This window comes from Bidens hawaiensis, unplaced genomic scaffold, assembly GCF_021521415.1.
Source record: "Bidens hawaiensis isolate Kalapana, Puna unplaced genomic scaffold, B.hawaiensis_p1.1 tig00006520_1, whole genome shotgun sequence".
Classification (NCBI taxonomy): domain Eukaryota; kingdom Viridiplantae; phylum Streptophyta; class Magnoliopsida; order Asterales; family Asteraceae; genus Bidens; species Bidens hawaiensis.
In genome coordinates, this window is record NW_027491437.1 from 946,644 (window position 1) to 968,601 (window position 21,958).

General features: G+C 37.8%; 1 protein-coding gene across 1 annotated transcript; it reads right to left on the minus strand.

Moving 5' to 3' along the window:
* Window positions 1–337: 337 nt before the first annotated feature.
* Window positions 338–1,030, minus strand: LOC143632640 (protein LIGHT-DEPENDENT SHORT HYPOCOTYLS 6-like). Its single transcript, XM_077101107.1, has one exon. It carries the CDS (start codon window positions 978–980, stop codon window positions 366–368), a length of 615 nt encoding a protein of 204 aa, XP_076957222.1. The 5' UTR covers window positions 981–1,030; the 3' UTR covers window positions 338–365.
* Window positions 1,031–21,958: the final 20,928 nt, after the last annotated feature.

The window sequence follows — 21,958 nt, forward strand, 5'->3', positions numbered from 1 at the left end:
CAAAATTAAGATACAGTCTTATAATCAATCAACTACGAACCAAAAATATCAAAACTCACCTTAAACCCTACTTATATGTATGAGATTAAGAGCGACATATTATGCTTTCACAATATGTTCCTACTTCCTAGTGTATTTCAAATTTCAAAGAAATAGAAAAGTGGGACGCCTATGAGGCAAATTGTGGAATTTAGAGGGAATGCAATTATGAATTATGCAATGACATAATCAGCATTATTATACTTTGTATAATAATATTTTAAAGATATAAAGTTTCAATTTAATAATGATCGAAATTTTCTACAAAATAATGTAACAATTTATCTAATAATAATGCAAAACTTATAATAATAACAATAATAACACTATACTGTGGAAGTAACAGGAACAACCTCACTACTAGAAATAATGCCACTAGTTCTACCGTCACCGTCACCGTCACCACCACCACCATCCGTCGACGTATTTTCCGCCTTCGTGGTGGCAGCGGACGAACCGCCGCCAGCTCTTTTCCTCTTCTTCTTTTCATACGGAATCCCCCTAGCCTTTGCTTGACCATCTTTGACTTCCCTTAAATATATCCTCACGGCTCTCGCACCAAATGGGTTCGACTCGGGTTGACCCCCGTTCTCCTCGTACGCCGCCCGCAGCCGTCCAATAAGCGCGTCAAGGCTGCCCCACGCTTGTCTAAGCGGACACGCACATGGGGCGGGCGGGTTCGGGTGTCCGAAATAAGGACACCCGACGACATGTACCTTAGTTTTCCCGAACTGGTCGAGGTACTTAAGAAACTCGATGACATGTGCGCCGCTGCACCAGGACAACGTCAACGGTGGCTTGTGGTTTTTTAAGTATTGCAAGAACGTGTTCCAGTCACGGCGCTTCTGAGACTCGTATCGGCTTAGGGTTGCCGTGACTGGTTGAGACCGTGACGTTGTCCCGATGCTAGCGGACCCTCCCGATCCGGATGGTAAATCCATAAATGGGAAGGTTGAGAGTTACTGTTTTTAGGGTGTGGAGTGATTGATTGATGGACTTGTGAAAAGGAGGGTGGTGGTGTAGAGAAGAGAGAGATGATGGGACGTAATATAGAAAAGAAATATGAATGAAGGCTCCTCCTCGCCAAGGGTACGACTTATTCTTCTTCTTATTATTATTATTGAAATACTCCTAATAAGGGTGCCAATTATTATTATTATTATTAAAAGAACTTCAAAAATGTTTATTTTTGAAGAGAGATTCTAAATATCCTCATCTTTTTTAAAATTTCAAAAAACTCTTACAAACCTGTCGCATGTGACGATTTGGTATTTTCAAGACTGCATTTTAACTCCCAATCAGTAATTAGCACGTGTCCGTAACCCGTCTTCTCCTACAAGATTTGAAACAAACTCGTCGATAAAGACAACTTTTGGGATAATTCAAGAACTGTTGTATGCGACTGTCTTTGGAATGTTCTCGCCGATGTCGACGAGTTTCACAATCCTGTCGACAACCTCATTTTCTCCAAACTTTCCGACGAAGACACGTTTGTATCCAAATTTGCCGATGAAGACGATTTTGTATCATTATCTAATTTATTTCAATTAAGGGTTCTAATCGCTTTTCTTAACTTATCTATCTCAATTAGTAAGAAAATATCATTTATTGTTGTTGATGTTCATTAGGCATGGATTTTGATAGCGTCTCTAACTTTTGACTTCTTAACTTATCTATCTCAATTAGTAAGAAAGTATCATTTATTGTTGTTGATGTTCATTAGACATGGATTTAGATAACGTTATAGTTTGTTATGGTGGCAAATGGCAAAACAATGATGTTAAGGAAACCGGATCTCATATCCACAACTTAAATTCTATCGCCTCTCTTGAATTTCATTGTTGAAGAGAAGAAGATTTGTGAGATTTTGAAGAACTGATTCAAAAATATTCATGTTAAATTTTATAACACTTCTAAGCTAAAACTAGACGTTAAATGAAGTTTGGATCTAAACGCGTCTACGACTGAAACTTTGGAGAAAATCTTTTTTCGATGGGATTGTAAACCTGTCGACGACGACGGGAACCTTCCAAAGACCGTCGACGGTTTCTATTTTTTCTCAAACTTTCCTTTATCGATGTGTTTGTTTCAAATCTTGACGGATAAGACATGTAACAAACATGTGTCAATTTCTGATTGGTGGTTAAAAGGTAGTCGTCTTTGTAAGAGACTTTTCTAAAGTTTTAAATAGGGTGGGAACCTCTCTTTTCAAAAGAGGCATTTTGAGAATTTCTCTGTTATTAACTAGGTTATTGACCCGTGTATGACACGGGTGGAAATATAAAAGTTGTCAAGTACACATTAATTTCAAATGACAAGATATTTTTTAATATGTTTTTTGAGATGTCACTATGATATAAAACTGCAATTGATATTTATACAGAAATAAAGTACTGTAAAACATGAGCTCACAAAAAATGAAGTTACATAGTAGAATGTTTGCAAACAAAATTTAAAACTTTATAACATAAACTTCATAAACCACCAAATACTTCCTTATAGACAATGTTGACGCATCCATGTCTTGCTTGACCTAAAACAGATAGTTGATGCATCAATTTAGTAGTACCTTAGGATGACATAGCCTTAAAATGAATAATGATGCTCTTATAAAATTTGTTCAACTGTAAAATAATATATTATGATTAATAAATAATATATATATATATATACACACACACATACTATTAAAATGTTTTTTATATTATGAAAGATCATATATAGTTATATTTATACGTCTCTAATTGTTGTATCATTCTTTTCTTTACAAAAATGTTTCACAATCACATCACATCACATCCACAACAGAGCATAGTAAAAACAACACCACAAGAAACGTTAGAATATTCGTTTAAAGAATAGGTTCGGCGGACCCGCTAACCTTAATTTGACTTTTGGCCATTCTTCATAATAACAAGTATGTTAGGTTGATAATGCATAAATGATATTCAGATCATGCTATAAACAACTTACAGTGAGGGTCATTTAAAAAGTAATAAAATATAAAATTACAAACCTTGTTATAAAGAGGATAAAGACTTGGAATACATAGACACTTTAGGATGGACGGAATAGTGAAAAAAATATAAAAATATATGAAAACATACATTATTGTTAAGACTATGTTAAAATCAAATAAACGCGAACACTCAAAAATAGAATAAAAAATTATTATTTATTTGATCGATAATAGGTTAATATGAAATGTGTTGGATATGACATCCATTTTGATTTCGATACCTTTCATTGTTTGATAATATCTAGATTTGCAAAATTGGCCAGAATATGAATTTTGAAAGTGAATCAAATTGACCCGTGACCGTCACGGATAGAAATATAGAAATCATCCGATAAACATATAAAATTTAAAACAACAAAAGTACAAGTATCAACATCTCTTGAAAATAATTAGGGTTACACAACATATTTTAATGTATTCAATGTAGGTGTAAAAACATGTAATTAAAACATTACTAAAAATGAATTAAATTTAATGTTAAATATTTATTTTATTATTGAATTCTTTTATTGGTAATAGAAATCTATAATGACTTGTTATTTATGAAAATAGAAAACTGAACTAATAAGAAGAGGTTAGAATATATTTTTTTAATATATATATAGATTTATTATAGAAGATCCACGTTTTTTTTAAAAATTTTATGGGGATTTTTGCATGGTTTAACTTCTATTTAACCACATGGAAATAATTGTTCCAAAACCAACATAATCTTCAAAAAGTTGAATGGATTGAACAAAACTGACGGTACCAAAATTGAACTTATAAACACCGACTTTTGTTATTAAATTATAACTTGTGATTTGTTATTTTGGAGTCTTAACTAGTTTACAAGAAATTAGATGGAGAAGTGTACACGAGTAATTTGTAATTTATGAAAAAAACATTATTTTATAATTAAACAAAATATAAATAAACAATAGACTTATCGTATGTTAAGAAACATTCGTTATACAGTCATATTTAAATAAAAAACAAACAAAACAATACACTAATAGGTTACTCTATTTATTGTTATTTTGGTTATTATACTCCCCAAGTTTTCAGAATAACATAACATACAAACCATGAGTTAATAAAAAATGATAAACATAAAGATAATACAATAGACAATAATAAATAGGTCCAGTGGTATAATGTCCTCTTATAAATGTGAGATGGTGGGTTTAAATCTTTGCAAGTACAAGCTTTGTAGGATTTTAGGTGTAAAAATTTGTTAAAAAAAGTTATAATAGATAATAAAATAATCACATAATATTAATAAGTTGTATATTTTACATTATAATTACTAAAGTTAAAAAGGAAAACTACTTTAGTAAATTACATATTAGTAAAAGTTTATATGTATACTACATTTGATGTTGTATTTGTTAGTTTACCTTGTTTATCACAATCCCGAAAATGCTGAGATTTAAAAATCAAAACCCTTATGATATTGATTGTTACTACTTTTGGAAGCTGTTATCAAAAATAAGATTTCTAAATTTAAAACTTCTAACGATAGTTATCTTTATTTTGAGTATATATATTTAGTTAAGTTATTGTCTCATATAGCTAATCGGATATGATATTTTGTTAGCTCATTGTGTAAAATTCCTCCCGTTTTCGTATTCTTGGTTCAAGATTTGCTCATCTTTCACAAAACAGATCCTCTTTGCAATGAAAATACGGTCTCTTTCAATGGATTATTATGACGACTTGTTGATTGAGTTTTGTCTTGTTAATGTTATACACCAAATTTTATTTAATAACGTTTATCGAGTTTTAAATATAGAAAAGGTGGCCATTAATATATCGTGTAAGAGCATTCTCATCCCATCTTCTATCTCTAAACAAAAAATTACACTAAAACTCATTACATTTTCTCTCTTTATTTTAATTAAATAATATTTTTTATAGTTTTTATCATTACCTTTTCCCTTTCCTTCACTCACAACCACTTTCAAAATATATTAAAAAATTATAGATGGTGAACAGTAACTTTTCAAATATACAGAAAAATCACTAGTTTTTCTAAAATATAAAAACTCTTCACTCACAACACCCTGAATCACTCTCTAAATTATAAAAACACTCCTCGTATAATATGAGGAGTTGGATGAGAATACTCTAAGTGTATTTTGTTTGAAAAATAGGCATCCAAGGGAGGGTTTCACGTGGTGGGTCCCAGTCCACGAGACAAGATTACTATTCACCATCCTCACGTCCCCACCATCCTCTCTCTTCGTATCTTCCTTTCACTTTTTTATTTCATATTTCCTTTATCTTTCTTGTGACTTCATTTTTTTTCCTTATTGAACCTTTATTATACCCTAGACAGAAGGTTGGTCCTTGTTGAACCAAGGAAACCACATAATACTCAAACAGATGTATTTGTGACAAATAGTATCAAAGCTTGTTCGACCACCTAACTACGTTGTTCCCTCAAGTCGTTCTCTAAAGCTAATATTTGCGACTACACTTTGTACAATGTGGGATCGTTAATCTCAGGTAAGGGAAAGGGTACATGAGCACACCAATTAGGTTGATACATGTTGGAATCGTGGTCACCAAGAGAGTAATGGACTAGCTTAAAGATCCTGGTAGGATGATATGGCATAATGGATTTTTTCCAATGATAGCAATGGGCTGATTTTGGGGAAATGCATTTAAACACTACATTATTCGATAGTTGTATCACTTTTCTAAATACTTGAAAATGGCGAAACCAATACACCTTTGTTGAGCACAGTCGCTACACGATTAAGTTTGGTATAAAACAAACTTAACAAAACTGTTGTTCACATTTCAAAAGGCAACCGAAAAAAAAGAAAAAAAAAAGTTTAAAATATAAAATACGTTAATTAATTAAGGTACTGTTCGTTTCAAGGATTTGGAAGGAATTCTAAGGAATAAAATTTTAAATCTCATGAATTGATATGTTCTTTTTCATTAAATGAAATAATGAGAATGGAAACTAAATCCCATCAAATCCTACATTTCATGGGATTTCAAAATCCCACCTATTTTTAAGGATTGTTACGGAAAATAAATGATTGTTTTATTAACACTACTCAACTAGGGGTGGCAAATGGGTTGGGTTGGGTCGAAACGGGTTAGCGTCGGAATGAGTAAAATAAAAAAAGGGTTATTTGGTTCAGTCGGAACGGGTTCGGGTCAGAATGGGTCCGGGTCGGAATGGGTCAAGGTCGGAAGTCAAAACGGGTTTCGGGTCGTTTTTTTTTGAAGAACGAGGGCAAAGGCGGAAACGTTTTAATTCTTTTACGTTTTTCGTTTTTGATTTATATTTTTTATTTTGAGTTATGATTTTTTTATTAATTTTTTTGATTTTTTTTTGGATGGGTTTTTTTTGTTAATAAAAACCCCTTCAAAAAAAATTCAAAAAATAAATAAAAAAATCATAACTCAAAATATAAATAAAAAACGAAAAATATAAAAAAACTAAAACGTTTCCTTCTTTTTCCTCGTTTTTCAAAAAAAAAAAGGAAAAAGAAAAAAAAAACTCCAAGAATAAAGAAGATTCTAATTCCAATACATATTAACCAACCACACATGATAGGGATTCTCAAACATTCCATTCCATTCCAATTTCAAATCCTTTAAAAAAGGTTCGTGAAACAAACGTGAAGAGATTAGAATTTTCATAATACCTCAATAATTATGAATTAGAATTCTTGGGAACGACTCGTTGAGAATATAAAAACAAAAGGCTGACGATATCATTATTAAATTGTGTTTATGAATTGCTGCATTTAAAAAATGATGGTGAATGATTATAGATAATCCACTCGCTAGATTAGGCGATCATGCCACATTATTATCACGGATTACCCAAAAATAATAGTTGAATCTTTGTTGACATCATAAATCAATTTTATAATGGGTGCAAACAAATATATAATCATGCTCTCTTTGACTTTATGATAGTATTATATTTGTATAAGTGATTAGTGATCATAGGGGAAACCGTGAAAGTAGTAAATCTTAGAGCTAGTATATATTTTTATTTGAATTATACGTTTCCTTTCATTTGGATTAGTGGATTGATAGAGACCCGTAAGATATGTTAGACTTCAAAAACAAGAAAAAATACAAGAACTTTTGTGAAAATTATTTTATTTTTGTTTCTCAAATTAAGGTTACAATTAATAGAAAAACAATAGAAATGTTAAAAACAATAAGAAAAGAACAATAAAGCTAGAAATTAGATGATAGAAAAATTTGAATAGTAACTTAGCTTGCAAGCAAATGCTTCTTAATCTTAATCAAGAAGACTTTTAGGAACCATTTTTATTCGAGTGGATCAGCAGCCCGAGCTCTCATCAGTTTGGGCCTGAATATTTGATTGGCTCGTATCGTTATTCGCGTCTCCAAAAGCGACCTCGTCCTCAGGTCTTGTTGAAAGTGCTAAGGCGAAAACATCCTCAAACCTCCCATGTGACTTTGGTTCTTTCTCGATTATGCCATTGAATTAGCAGTTTGGTGTGGCCCTTCTCATTTTTAAATTTGTTTAGAATGGCTTTAGGAAAATAGGAATGAACTATCGTCAGTTGAATTTGGAGGGGGGGCGGTTGCTCCCGATGTGCCGTGGCTCCCCTTAACGGCGAAACATGAAAGACTAGTGGATCTTGAAGGTAACCGACAGGAAAACGATGCACGACCTAGCTAATTCTTTCTGACACTTGATAAGGCCCAAAAAGTCGATTGCATATGATGTAGTCTTTTACCGATTGAAGTTTGTCGGTACTTTTGCAAACGGAGATATACCTAATATCTCGGTTGAAGTTTATTGTCTAGGCGGTGCTTGTTCACCTAGTTAAAACCATACCCGAATTTTACGGTTTTTTTTCTTGAGATTTCTATACTTTTCCCCAAACCAGTTGACTGAGAATTTACATTAGAAAATATGAAGGTCAGTCATTTCTAAAACATTTTAAGCGTGAGACATTAGGCAAATCTCTCAATGTGGTTTTTTATGCATGAGAGAGATTGTACTATAGGCATTTTTGGACGTAGTGACCGTGAATGAAATGATAATTTTATAGTAAACGTGTTTGCATGGAGCAATCTAAAAATTGGTGGCCTCCATGGGGATTTTGACTCGGGAATCCAAAAACAAATATGTGAGTTCTTTGTAAGTAAAACAAATAATATTAGTTGGTATGAGGGGTTGGTTGCTATAACGGTATCAGTGCCACTCATGATTTCTTATGTTTAAAATGATGAAGCAAACCTCAACGGAGCCAATAAGTTGAAGGGGTACCTAAACCTCATCGGAGCCAATAAGTTGAAGGGGTACCTGGGGCCTTGGCCAAATCTAACATTTTTTAGTTATGTTTTATCCACATGAGAGACAGGATTTAAGAAATGTTCCACTTCAAATATCACAAACATATTTTTTTAAACAAGTGAGTGACTTCTGAAGAACCATGATCAAACTTGAAACTTTGTTGCTATCATCTACACATGTTTCCGCATGATATATGATGCTCGGATTTGTGATTCGGATTTGAAACTTGTTATCGAATAAACGGAATATAAGGATGCGGGACTGGACTTGTTTAAAGCCCAGTAGTCAATCTGAGACTGAGAGTCTGAGACCATTTCTCAACTTAATTTTCTTTTTATTTTATACTAACGCTTTAATAATATACTTTAACAAAGTTTTAGTTAAATTTATATTATTTTAATTTCTGTATAACTATTATATTAAATTTTATTAAGTTTATGTTTTTAGTTTCTTATGTAAATAGTTTTGTTAAGACATGTAAAAGTCTTATATACATATTACTTGGATTTGCTGAATTCTCAATAAAGGATTATGCAATGGTGATGAAATATACAAATACGGGTTGTGATCGGATATTTTCACAACTAACCCAACATTACAATTAGGTATAGAAGATAATAATTTCCAATGAACCCACAATGTATACAATAAGGAACCGAAAGTAATACAAGATAGATAATGATTAGACAAGGGGATGAGAAATCATACACACAGAGAAATGATGAGAAGAAGAAGTTACACATATTCATTCATAATTTTCTTATTCCTAATCTTTTCCTCTTGCTTATATTTTCAGAGAGTTCTTTGGGTCATTTCACCTTGTTGGGCCATTGGATTTAACTGGGCTGTTTGGATTTTATTTGGGCTAGATCCGGTTTCATAAAACGAGGGATACAAAAGTAGCTACTTAGCTATTAACTAAACGGTTTTAGGTTGTTTGCTCTTTTGTTTTTGGTGTTTTGTTTGTTGGTATTTGTACAGAGGATGCTTTTTGAAGAAATTCACCTTTGCTATTACTAACTAGCGTTTTATCTGGTTTCTTAAAAAAGTTAAAAAAAGGTAAAAGTTAAAAAAAAAAGTAAAAAACTCAAAATTTTTTATTTTTCATCCCGGTTTCATAAAAAAAACTAATTGTACAAATATATATATATTTATTTAATATCGATTTACATAATGTACACATATATATATTATCATTTATTGTAATTGTAGTATTGTACATATTTGTATAAAGAATAACATAGATATATAAGTATTATACATATATATCTATAGATTTGCTAAACCGATATATTTTTATTTTTTTATGAAACCGGGATGAAGGATAAAAATTTTTGGTTTTTTTACTTTTTTGTTTTTGCTTTTTTTTTTGTTTTATAATTTTTTTATTTTTCTTAAAAGGTCCAAAATGGTTCTCAAAGTTATCAGTTTTAAAATGGTTCTCATATGATCCCAATCATATATATTTATATATATATATATATAGAGGCAAAGTATAGAATGAAAACCCACTTGAGTTGTGAAAACTCGTGAAAACCCTATGTACCATCGTTTTTTCTTTTTTTTTGTTACATGTAATATATGTTGTAACATTTAATACAAAACTTCAAAATATTAAAAATAAATTGTTTTGCTATTTTTTAATATTTTTTTAATATTTTTTTATATGTTTTTAGTAGAGAGAAAATGTTATATTTATGTTAACATTTTTTATTAACTTTAATTGTGGACCATGAGATTTAATCTTTAATTAAAAACATGTGGTTGAGAACGAGTTTCTAGAGTTTTCACAACTCAAGTGAGTTTTTATTTTAACCTAACCCTATATATATATGTGTGTGTGTGTGTGTGTATATATATATATAGGATTGGGATCATATGAGAACCTTTTGGAAATTGAGAACTTTGAGAACCATTATTAGCCACTAATTTTTCTTAGAAGTTGGGGGATTTAAAATTCCTTTTTAAGGGTAGAAAGGGAATTTAACATCAAACACAATTGGGAACATACGCTTCAAATCTTAGCATCCAGGGTTCTTGTTTTCTTCTCTGTTCAATTATGATCAAGTAACATTCAAACAAATCCAATTCATGCATCGATTAACCTTCAATCAAAGCTTTATTTAGTTGTTTGTTCTAATTGTTGGATTTAAGTTAGAGATTTGAAGATTCGAAGTTCGATCGTTGTTCAATTTCGAAGTTAAAAATGGATATTTCAGTTATTGGATTTGCATCTCACTCTATTGAAAAGTAAACAACGCTGAACACGGTAATTTCAATTTCAATTGCTTCTGTTAATAGTATGTGGAAAAATATTGCCTCTCTTGATAAGGAATTAGCTAAATATAGGATTAACATACATTCCTCTTTTAGGTGTTTGGCGGGTTCGGGGAGAAAGTGTGACACCCGGTAAATTCCCAACCCCTTAAACTAAGTAATCAACCTAATAATTAGGTGATTGTAAATATTATGCGCGCCATGTTAGTCAGCGCGTGCATTTGTTATGTGCGCCCTGCGCGAGCGCGCTATGTTAAGAATCAGCGCGGACATTTATGTTTGCCCTGCGCGAGCGCGCCATGTTAGTCAGCGCGTGCATGTGTTATGTGCGCCCTGCGCGAGCGCACCATGTTAAGAACCAGCGTGAGCATATGTTATATGCGCCATGCGTGAACGTTTTGGCTTTATGTTTTCATGTAACTTAAACATTATGTTGTCTATGGGTTGACCATCCCGCATGATGCTAAGGCGGGTGCATCCTACATCGTTTATGCGCGTGCGGAAGGGAACTAACCTACCCGCATGGCGGGAACGTTGAGAGCTAGTTTGTCTGAAGCTCCAAGATGGAATTGACTTCAACATGACTGATCACTATGTTGAAATACCAAGACCACCTGGAGAATCTACAAATGAAACTCAAATGTCCCTAACTGCGAGAAGGTTACGCACCTACCCGCAGCAAAGACATGTCCTATACGCAGAAAGCTATGCGCACCAAGTTATACGCGCAGAACATTTGGTCTATTCTCCAGTTAAGGAGATTACTCCCGCCCGAAAGGAAACAGTAGCGTGTTTCAGAGATTTTCCACTTTTTACTGTACACTGACAAAAGTACCTGAAAAAGCACACTGTAACATGAAAAGTCAACTGTCAGCCACCCTATTCTCACCAACCCCAGATCTGCATGTTCTGTCCAAATCAAATCAAAATCTTTTATCCACCACTCCACTCTTAAGTAAATAATAATAACTTCCATACTTTATCATCATTACATTTAGATATGAAAAGATTTTAATCCCCCAAAAGCAAGGGATTGTGTTCCCTTGAGTTTGCCTATAAATTTGTAGCCTAAATTATCACCCGAAACACACTTCAAAGAACTACAAACTTGCACTAATCCTTTCCCAAGCATCCGTTGTTTCCAGCTCCGATCCTGTTACTAGGTAAGCCGAGAATATAACCTTGAGACCTACTATCCAACCCTTATATTCTCCTATTTCTTGATCTTAATATATATACTTGTTATTTAATCGTATTCTAGACCTTCGATTCCGAGGCCAACACCAAGAAAACCCGAATCTCGATTAATCCCTTAACAAGAACCTCAGGTGAGTCTCACAGCCCCATTTTCACTGTTTTCACTATTTTAAACTGTTTTCGGGGCGAGGGACACGTACTTAAATAATGTTTTATCATGGTATACTTACAAGCTAAGCAAACGATTACGTGTTTAAGTTATGTTTCATGATGAGCAATGCAAACAATTATCTATGGTTTTTCGATGATAGTGCACCAGATTCGAGTAAGTGATCACTTTACCATTGGAACTCTAAGGGTAGGGACTGCTGGTTTGATCCACCCACTCGTAGGGGTCGCACCTCTTTGCATGGACGAGTGCCTAGTATGGTCATGGGGCAGTACTATGGGTTTGAGCCCGCTCGTAGGGGTCGCACCTCTTTGCATGGACGAGCGCCTTGTTTTCCGGCACAACGTCCGCGCGTAACCCGCGGGACGGTATTACAGTATTATTCGCTCGTAGTGGCAGCGCCACTTACACAGACGAGCACAGTTTTTCAGAAATGTCCACGCGTAAACCGCGGGACGATATTACTTATTTTAGCTCGTAGTGGCAGCGCCACTTTGCATGGACGAGCACAGTTCCCAGAAATGTTCGCGCGTAACCCGCGGAACGATTTTATCAGAATATGTTGATATAACTATGTTTTCCCAAGCATGTGTTTAATAATGCTATCAGAACTATGTTTCAGAATGATTCGTATCAAGATTATGATGCAATACGATTTATCAAGTTACTAAAACTTGTGAACTCACTCAGTTTATACTGATTCAAATATTTTTACGTGTCTTTCAGGAGATAACTAGGTAGCGCATGGAGTCACACTTAGAGCACCTCACGCTGAACATCTAAAACTAGCTTTTTGGAAGATTTTAGTTCTATCCCTTCGATGCGCGTGGTTGTACCCGCCGCGCAAAGGGGATATGGCGTGGAAATCTTCAACAGTTTTATACTTGGATGTTTTTATGTAATTTTAAACAATGTAATGTATTTGTATTAAACTTTTCATGCGCAATGAAAATCTTTGAATGTTTGCAATGGCCCGTGCTTAATTATCAATCCCCACTCGCGCGCGCCCGGCTGTTTCCGCCGCTCAGGGCCGGGTGTGACAGATTGGTATCAGAGCACTGGTTATAGCGAACTAGGAAAAGAAGTTTTAACCTAGACTATAACCGATTGGGGAATCGCATGAAATACTTTTCAAAGAAAATATTTTCAAAAGAAACTATACACACACTTAGGAACACGGGTCACACAGTGTCTATGATAACATTATGTGCTCAGAGTACATGCGCTAAGTTTGATATATTTCCATTCTCTTTTAAAGCGAGAATGCCTCCAACTAAAGCCAAAGGAATTTCCATGACACCCGAGGAACTCGCGGAAATAATCGCGCAGGCGATTGCGACACATGAGGCCAGCAAGGCCGAATCTAGTCAGGGTCGTCAGAATGAGACCCCAGAACCCGAATCAGGAGCCTTGGACAAAGGATGCTCCTACAAGACATTCATGGCCTGTAAGCCTTGGTCATTCAAAGGCACTGAAGGAGCCATTGGGCTCTACAATTGGATTGACAAGATGGAGACAGTTCTCTCCATTAGCGGATGTAGTGAGAACCAGAAGGTCCTTTATGCGACCTGCATGTTCCAAGAAGCAGCTTCATCTTGGTGGAAGCTTCAAGTGAAAACATTGGGGCGAGAAGTTGCTCTCCACAAGACCTGGGAGGAACTGAAGGAAATGTTGATGAGAAAGTTCTGCTCACGCGCAGAGATTCAGAGTCTGCAACAAGAATTCTGGAACCACACTATGGTAGGAACGGATATCGACGCCTACAACAACCGGTTCAACGAGCTTTGTCAGTTGGTGCCAGATATGGCAAACACAGAGGAAAAGAAGGTCGAGAGGTATATCTTTGGATTGCCTCCTGTTGTTAGGGTTCCGCTCAACGCCGCAGCGCCTCCAACCTTCGATGAGGCGGTTGCGCGGGCCATCACCCTTACAAGGGATACGGTCCGTGCGGGTATGTTGACTACGCGCGGAAGCGAGCAGCGAACCTCTGACTCCAAAAGGAAATGGAACTCTCACCACCGAGGGTCCGACTCCAAGCAGCCACCGTTCAAGAAGCAGGAGAGCGTAAGGACTTACGCGATCCAAGCCGCGGAGTCGTCAAGGAAAGGATACAGCGGGCCTCGCCCATGGTGCAACAAATGCAAGTACCACCACGATGGTGAGTGCGCGAGCGTCACGTGCGCCAAATGTGGCAGACCAGGGCACAAGACGATGAATTGCCGTGTCAGAGAAGCTGGAGCAAGCGACAACTGCTACGCATGCGGGAAGCCAGGGCATTTTAGCCGGGATTGCCCGCAAAAGGGAAACCAAGCTCGCGGGAGAGCTTTTGTGATCGGCGCAGGCGAAGCTAAAGAAGAGCCGAATGTGGTAACCGGTACGTTTTTGCTTAACGGCCATTTTGCATCTGTCTTATTTGATACTGGCGCTGATCTAAGTTTTATATCTGCTGAGTTTAAAAACGCCTTAGGTCTAGCAACCAGTAGGCTAGACATACCTTATACTATAGAACTAGCCAATGGTAGGCAGTTGTGCGCGAGCGAAAGGGCTGAGCAATGTGTTTTATTCATGGGAGGTCACGAGTTCAATATTAACTTGTTGCCTATAGATTTGGGAAGTTTTGACATTGTGGTAGGTATGGATTGGTTAGTCGAGAATCTCGCAGAGGTTATTTGTCATGAGAAACAGGTTCGGATCCCACTGTTGAACGGAGAAACTTTGATGATTCAAGGGGAAAGAAAGGGAGTTGCGACGAAACTGATTTCGTGCCTAAAGGCGCGTAAGTGCCTAAGGAAAGGGTGCTACGCCTTCCTGGCGCATGTAGTAGAAAAGAAAGATGAGCGAAGAATTGAAGACTTACCAGTAGTGCGCGAATTTCCAGAAGTTTTTCCTGAAGATCTGCCCGGATTACCGCCGCCGCGACAAGTCGAATTTCGCATCGATTTGGTCCCAGGAGCTGCGCCAGTAGCACGAGCGCCTTATCGATTAGCTCCATCTGAGATGCAAGAACTATCCAATCAGTTACAGGAACTATTGGATAAGGGTTTCATTCGCCCAAGTTTCTCACCTTGGGGAGCTCCAGTACTGTTTGTGAAGAAGAAGGATGGTTCCTTCCGGATGTGTATTGACTACAGGGAGCTGAACAAGCTGACAGTCAAGAATCGGTACCCTTTACCGAGGATTGACGACTTATTTGACCAGTTGCAGGGATCCAGTTATTATTCGAAGATAGATCTACGGTCAGGATACCACCAACTTAGGGTCCATGAGGAAGACGCGCCAAAGACAGCCTTCCGAACTAGATATGGCCATTATGAGTTCTTAGTGATGCCTTTCGGGCTAACTAATGCGCCGGCTATATTCATGGATCTGATGAACCGCGTGTGCAAACCATACTTGGACAAGTTTGTGATTGTGTTTATAGATGATATTCTGATTTACTCTCGGACCAAGGCCGAGCATGAGCAACACCTGAGATTGATTTTGGAATTGTTAAGGAAAGAAAAGTTGTATGCGAAGTTTTCCAAGTGCGAGTTTTGGCTTAGAGAAGTTCACTTTCTCGGTCACGTTGTAAACGAGAAAGGAATTCACGTTGATCCTTCCAAAGTCAAGGCCATCGAAAACTGGGAAGCGCCAAAAACCCCAACTGAGGTGAGGCAATTCCTAGGACTAGCTGGCTACTATCGACGCTTCATTGAGAACTTCTCCAAGATAGCTCTACCTCTGACCGCGCTAACTCAGAAAGACAGGATGTTTGTTTGGGGCGAAAACCAGGAAGCAGCGTTTCAAATGTTGAAGCAGAGGTTATGTAGTGCGCCAATTCTATCTCTGCCCGAGGGGACAGATGACATCGTCGTTTACTGCGACGCTTCACATCAAGGACTCGGATGTGTCCTTATGCAGCGAGACAAAGTCATAGCGTATGCCTCGCGCCAACTTAAGACCAATGAGAAGAATTACACAACGCATGATCTGGAACTTGGAGCGGTTGTCTTCGCGCTAAAGATTTGGCGCCATTACCTCTATGGTACAAAGTGTATAATCTTTACGGATCACAAGAGCCTTCAACATATATTTGATCAAAAGGATTTAAACATGAGGCAACGAAGATGGGTTGAATTGTTGAACGATTATGATTGTGAAATAAAATACCACCCTGGAAAGGCGAATGTGGTGGCAGACGCGCTAAGTAGGAAGGAGCGAATAAAAACGCTACGAGTCAAGGCTCTAAGGTTGACCATTCACGCAGATCTCTCTACTCGCATCCGAGAAGCTCAGCAAGAAGCCTTGAAACCAGAGTTTGTTAAAAACGAATGCCTTGGGGGCATGGTTAAGAATTTGGAACTTAAGAACGGCAATCTATATTTCGCTAACCGCATATGGGTCCCTCTCAAGGGAGGATTGCGCGAACAGGTCTTGAACGAAGCTCACAAGACGCGGTATTCCGTACATCCTGGCGCAGACAAGATGTACCAAGATGTTAAAATGTTGTATTGGTGGCCCAATCTTAAAGGCGCCATCGCGACGTATGTCAGTAAGTGCCTGACGTGTTCAAAAGTAAAGGCTGAATATCAGAAACCATCAGGGTTGCTTCAACAACCAGAAATTCCCATGTGGAAGTGGGAACAAATCTCTATGGACTTCATCACCAAACTACCAAGGACACCTGGGGGTTATGACACAATATGGGTTATTGTGGATCGGCTAACTAAGTCAGCACACTTCCTGCCGATTAAAGAAACTGATAAAATGGAAAGGTTAGCCCGACTATATATTCGAGAAGTAGTTTCAAAACATGGAGTCCCAGTGTCCATCATTTCTGATAGAGATAGTCGGTTCACCTCAAGGTTTTGGAGATCATTACAAGAGGGGTTAGGTACTCGACTGGACATGAGTACGGCTTATCACCCCCAAACGGATGGACAAAGCGAACGAACGATCCAGACATTGGAAGATATGCTGCGCGCGTGCGCGATCGATTTTGGAGGTAGTTGGGATACCCATCTCCCGTTGGTTGAATTTTCTTACAATAACAGTTATCACACAAGCATTAAGGCTGCGCCGTTCGAAGCTTTATATGGGCGCAAGTGTAGATCCCCACTGTGTTGGGCTGAAGTGGGCGACAAGCAAATAACTGGTCCAGAAGTGATCCAAGAAACAACAGACAAGATTTTTCAGATAAGGGATCGCCTTAAGGCAGCACGCGACAGACAGAAAAGTTATGCTGATATGAGAAGGAAACCGTTGGAGTTTCAAGTAGGGGATAAAGTACTTTTGAAAGTCTCTCCATGGAAGGGAGTCCCCCGTTTCGGTAAGCGAGGAAAGCTAAATCCGCGCTACATTGGACCATTTGAGATCCTGGAGAGGATCGGTCCAGTTGCTTATAAACTCCGTCTACCCGCCGAACTCAGTGGAGTTCATGATACGTTTCATGTATCCAACCTCAAGAAATGTTTATCTGACGAAACGTTGATTTTACCGGTGGAAGAAATTCATATTGACAAACAGCTGCACTTCGTAGAAGAGCCTATAGCAGTAACCGATTGGAAAGAACAAAGGTTGCGCAGAAGCAGAATCAAGTTGGTAAAAGTTCAATGGAACTCAAGGCGTGGGCCTGAATTCACTTGGGAAAGAGAAGATCAGATGCGCATAAAATACCCACACCTCTTTCAGAATATGGCTTCTGCCAGCAACGTCTCCTAAATTTCGGGACGAAATTCGTTTAACGAGGGGAGAATGTGACACCCGGTAAATTCCCAACCCCTTAAACTAAGTAATCAACCTAATAATTAGGTGATTGTAAATATTATGCGCGCCATGTTAGTCAGCGCGTGCATTTGTTATGTGCGCCCTGCGCGAGCGCGCTATGTTAAGAATCAGCGCGGACATTTATGTTTGCCCTGCGCGAGCGCGCCATGTTAGTCAGCGCGTGCATGTGTTATGTGCGCCCTGCGCGAGCGCACCATGTTAAGAACCAGCGTGAGCATATGTTATATGCGCCATGCGTGAACGTTTTGGCTTTATGTTTTCATGTAACTTAAACATTATGTTGTCTATGGGTTGACCATCCCGCATGATGCTAAGGCGGGTGCATCCTACATCGTTTATGCGCGTGCGGAAGGGAACTAACCTACCCGCATGGCGGGAACGTTGAGAGCTAGTTTGTCTGAAGCTCCAAGATGGAATTGACTTCAACATGACTGATCACTATGTTGAAATACCAAGACCACCTGGAGAATCTACAAATGAAACTCAAATGTCCCTAACTGCGAGAAGGTTACGCACCTACCCGCAGCAAAGACATGTCCTATACGCAGAAAGCTATGCGCACCAAGTTATACGCGCAGAACATTTGGTCTATTCTCCAGTTAAGGAGATTACTCCCGCCCGAAAGGAAACAGTAGCGTGTTTCAGAGATTTTCCACTTTTTACTGTACACTGACAAAAGTACCTGAAAAAGCACACTGTAACATGAAAAGTCAACTGTCAGCCACCCTATTCTCACCAACCCCAGATCTGCATGTTCTGTCCAAATCAAATCAAAATCTTTTATCCACCACTCCACTCTTAAGTAAATAATAATAACTTCCATACTTTATCATCATTACATTTAGATATGAAAAGATTTTAATCCCCCAAAAGCAAGGGATTGTGTTCCCTTGAGTTTGCCTATAAATTTGTAGCCTAAATTATCACCCGAAACACACTTCAAAGAACTACAAACTTGCACTAATCCTTTCCCAAGCATCCGTTGTTTCCAGCTCCGATCCTGTTACTAGGTAAGCCGAGAATATAACCTTGAGACCTACTATCCAACCCTTATATTCTCCTATTTCTTGATCTTAATATATATACTTGTTATTTAATCGTATTCTAGACCTTCGATTCCGAGGCCAACACCAAGAAAACCCGAATCTCGATTAATCCCTTAACAAGAACCTCAGGTGAGTCTCACAGCCCCATTTTCACTGTTTTCACTATTTTAAACTGTTTTCGGGGCGAGGGACACGTACTTAAATAATGTTTTATCATGGTATACTTACAAGCTAAGCAAACGATTACGTGTTTAAGTTATGTTTCATGATGAGCAATGCAAACAATTATCTATGGTTTTTCGATGATAGTGCACCAGATTCGAGTAAGTGATCACTTTACCATTGGAACTCTAAGGGTAGGGACTGCTAGTTTGATCCACCCACTCGTAGGGGTCGCACCTCTTTGCATGGACGAGTGCCTAGTATGGTCATGGGGCAGTACTATGGGTTTGAGCCCGCTCGTAGGGGTCGCACCTCTTTGCATGGACGAGCGCCTTGTTTTCCGGCACAACGTCCGCGCGTAACCCGCGGGACGGTATTACAGTATTATTCGCTCGTAGTGGCAGCGCCACTTACACAGACGAGCACAGTTTTTCAGAAATGTCCACGCGTAAACCGCGGGACGATATTACTTATTTTAGCTCGTAGTGGCAGCGCCACTTTGCATGGACGAGCACAGTTCCCAGAAATGTTCGCGCGTAACCCGCGGAACGATTTTATCAGAATATGTTGATATAACTATGTTTTCCCAAGCATGTGTTTAATAATGCTATCAGAACTATGTTTCAGAATGATTCGTATCAAGATTATGATGCAATACGATTTATCAAGTTACTAAAACTTGTGAACTCACTCAGTTTATACTGATTCAAATATTTTTACGTGTCTTTCAGGAGATAACTAGGTAGCGCATGGAGTCACACTTAGAGCACCTCACGCTGAACATCTAAAACTAGCTTTTTGGAAGATTTTAGTTCTATCCCTTCGATGCGCGTGGTTGTACCCGCCGCGCAAAGGGGATATGGCGTGGAAATCTTCAACAGTTTTATACTTGGATGTTTTTATGTAATTTTAAACAATGTAATGTATTTGTATTAAACTTTTCATGCGCAATGAAAATCTTTGAATGTTTGCAATGGCCCGTGCTTAATTATCAATCCCCACTCGCGCGCGCCCGGCTGTTTCCGCCGCTCAGGGCCGGGTGTGACAGAAAGGCCCTTTTTTGGTCCGAAAACTGGTTAGGATTGCGTTTATTTTGTGATTTGTTCCCTATGATTTTTGTAAGGCCCCGTTACCGGTAGCCCTACTTTCGTGTTGGATTTACTCATAAACACAGTTCTAAATATCAGAGTTAATTAAAACATTACGCGGAATATAAAACTTTCATAAAACATTACATAATTCATAACTTGTCTCAAAACATCCTTTGTCTTTCAACATTAAAGCATTAAAATTAAAACATCATAAGTCTTCAGATGCCAGGCTCTTGTTCAATGCCACGTGTAACACCCCGACCAAAGGCGGATTATACATCGGGGCGCCACATATTGTTTCATTACTCGTGACACTATTGGGTGTCAATATTTAATAAATACATTCATTCGCGCACGCGCAAAGTAAACAAGATAACATAAAACATCATAAATCAATATATTATAAATCATAATATTCGAACAGCAAAACTTGTCTTGATACATTTTAATCTAGGTCCAAAATAAAGAAAACTTCCTACGTGTCCACAAGCTCCAAAACAGCTACTGCAAACCTGAACATGTGTTAAAATAAACGTCAAACACTTGCGTGTTGGTGAGAAATCAAGTTTAATACAATACATAGATAACAATAAATCTGCGCGCAACACGTGTATGTCTGGTGTTTAACAAGGGTGCAATCAGATTGTGATCAAGCCTAAATAGATCATAGCTCATAGTTCATAGTTCAATCCGTGCTCCCAAATGAGCACAAAAACGAGAAAACATCTGTGCAAGTGTAAACAAAGAAAACCGTAAACGATAGGTCTCCCGTGTTCATCTAATGGATCCATGAAAACTTCGGAATAGGCCGAACAAAGCGGTTAATGATACACACATACAAATAAACAGCCAAGTAAACGTCCTCAACACATGGGATACTGCGCGACTAAAGTTCATAAACAAGTTTAAGACTCTAAGTTTGTATGAACACATGAACATCCCAAAACATTAAAAGCAAAAAGGGATTAGGTACGAGATCACTCACTTGATAAACGATGCGGTGTAAGATAAAGCAAGAACCAACTTTAAACAAGCACAAGTTAACCTATAATTAAAGATTATTGTTTTAATGATCTGTTTTAAGTCTTGATTATAAGTTAGCATAATTAATAAGTAAATTATTATATATAATATATATATATTACCGAAAAAGCAGGGCAGAACAGGGAGGAATACGGAGGCAAGGGGAAGACGGCAGAGAGAGCAAGGAGGAAGAGAGAATAGGAGAGATTTAGTGTTTGTGTGTGATGTGTTAGGAAAATAACATTATTATTTATAGAGAAACCCCAGGAGACATGAATCCAGAAAAAGGGGAAAAGATTCCAAGACAAACAGAACAAGACAAAACAAAAGATAACAAAAGATATCCAAAAGCAAGTAAAAGATATCAAAAGATATGGCAGCAGGGAAAAAGAGAAAAAGGCTGACAGGGAACAGTAAAAAGGCATGGGCGGTTCAGAAAAAGGTACTGGTCAAGCATGGAAAAAGCAGATCTCAAAAGATAATGTCAGTCACTTTTTCTGCCAACCAATGGGGTTGGTGCGCATGCTGCGCCGAAAGTAACTTTTCAGACATAAAGCAGATTAGGTCAACAGCACAAAAGATAAGACAACACAAAAGCAAATGGCTAGATTAAACAGAAGAAAACTCAAAGGGTTTAGCGTGAGAAGGCTTGAGCGCGAAGGCAGACACAGAAGGTCAAGAGAGCGCGAGCGCGAAGGCAGACAGAAACAACCTTAACGCGTCGCGGAAAGAACTTCATTTCTAAGCGCGCCGCGGGAAGAATCACATTTCTTAGCGCGCCGCGGGAGGAACTAAAATTCCTAGCGCGCCGCGGGAAGAACTATAATTCTTCGCGCGTCGAGGGATGAACTACGATACTTAGCGCGCTGCGAGAAGAAC

Excerpts from the sequence above, each read along its gene's own strand:
- LOC143632640 (XM_077101107.1), bottom strand. The coding sequence starts at position 980 with ATGGATTTACCATCCGGATCGGGAGGGTCCGCTAGCATCGGGACAACG.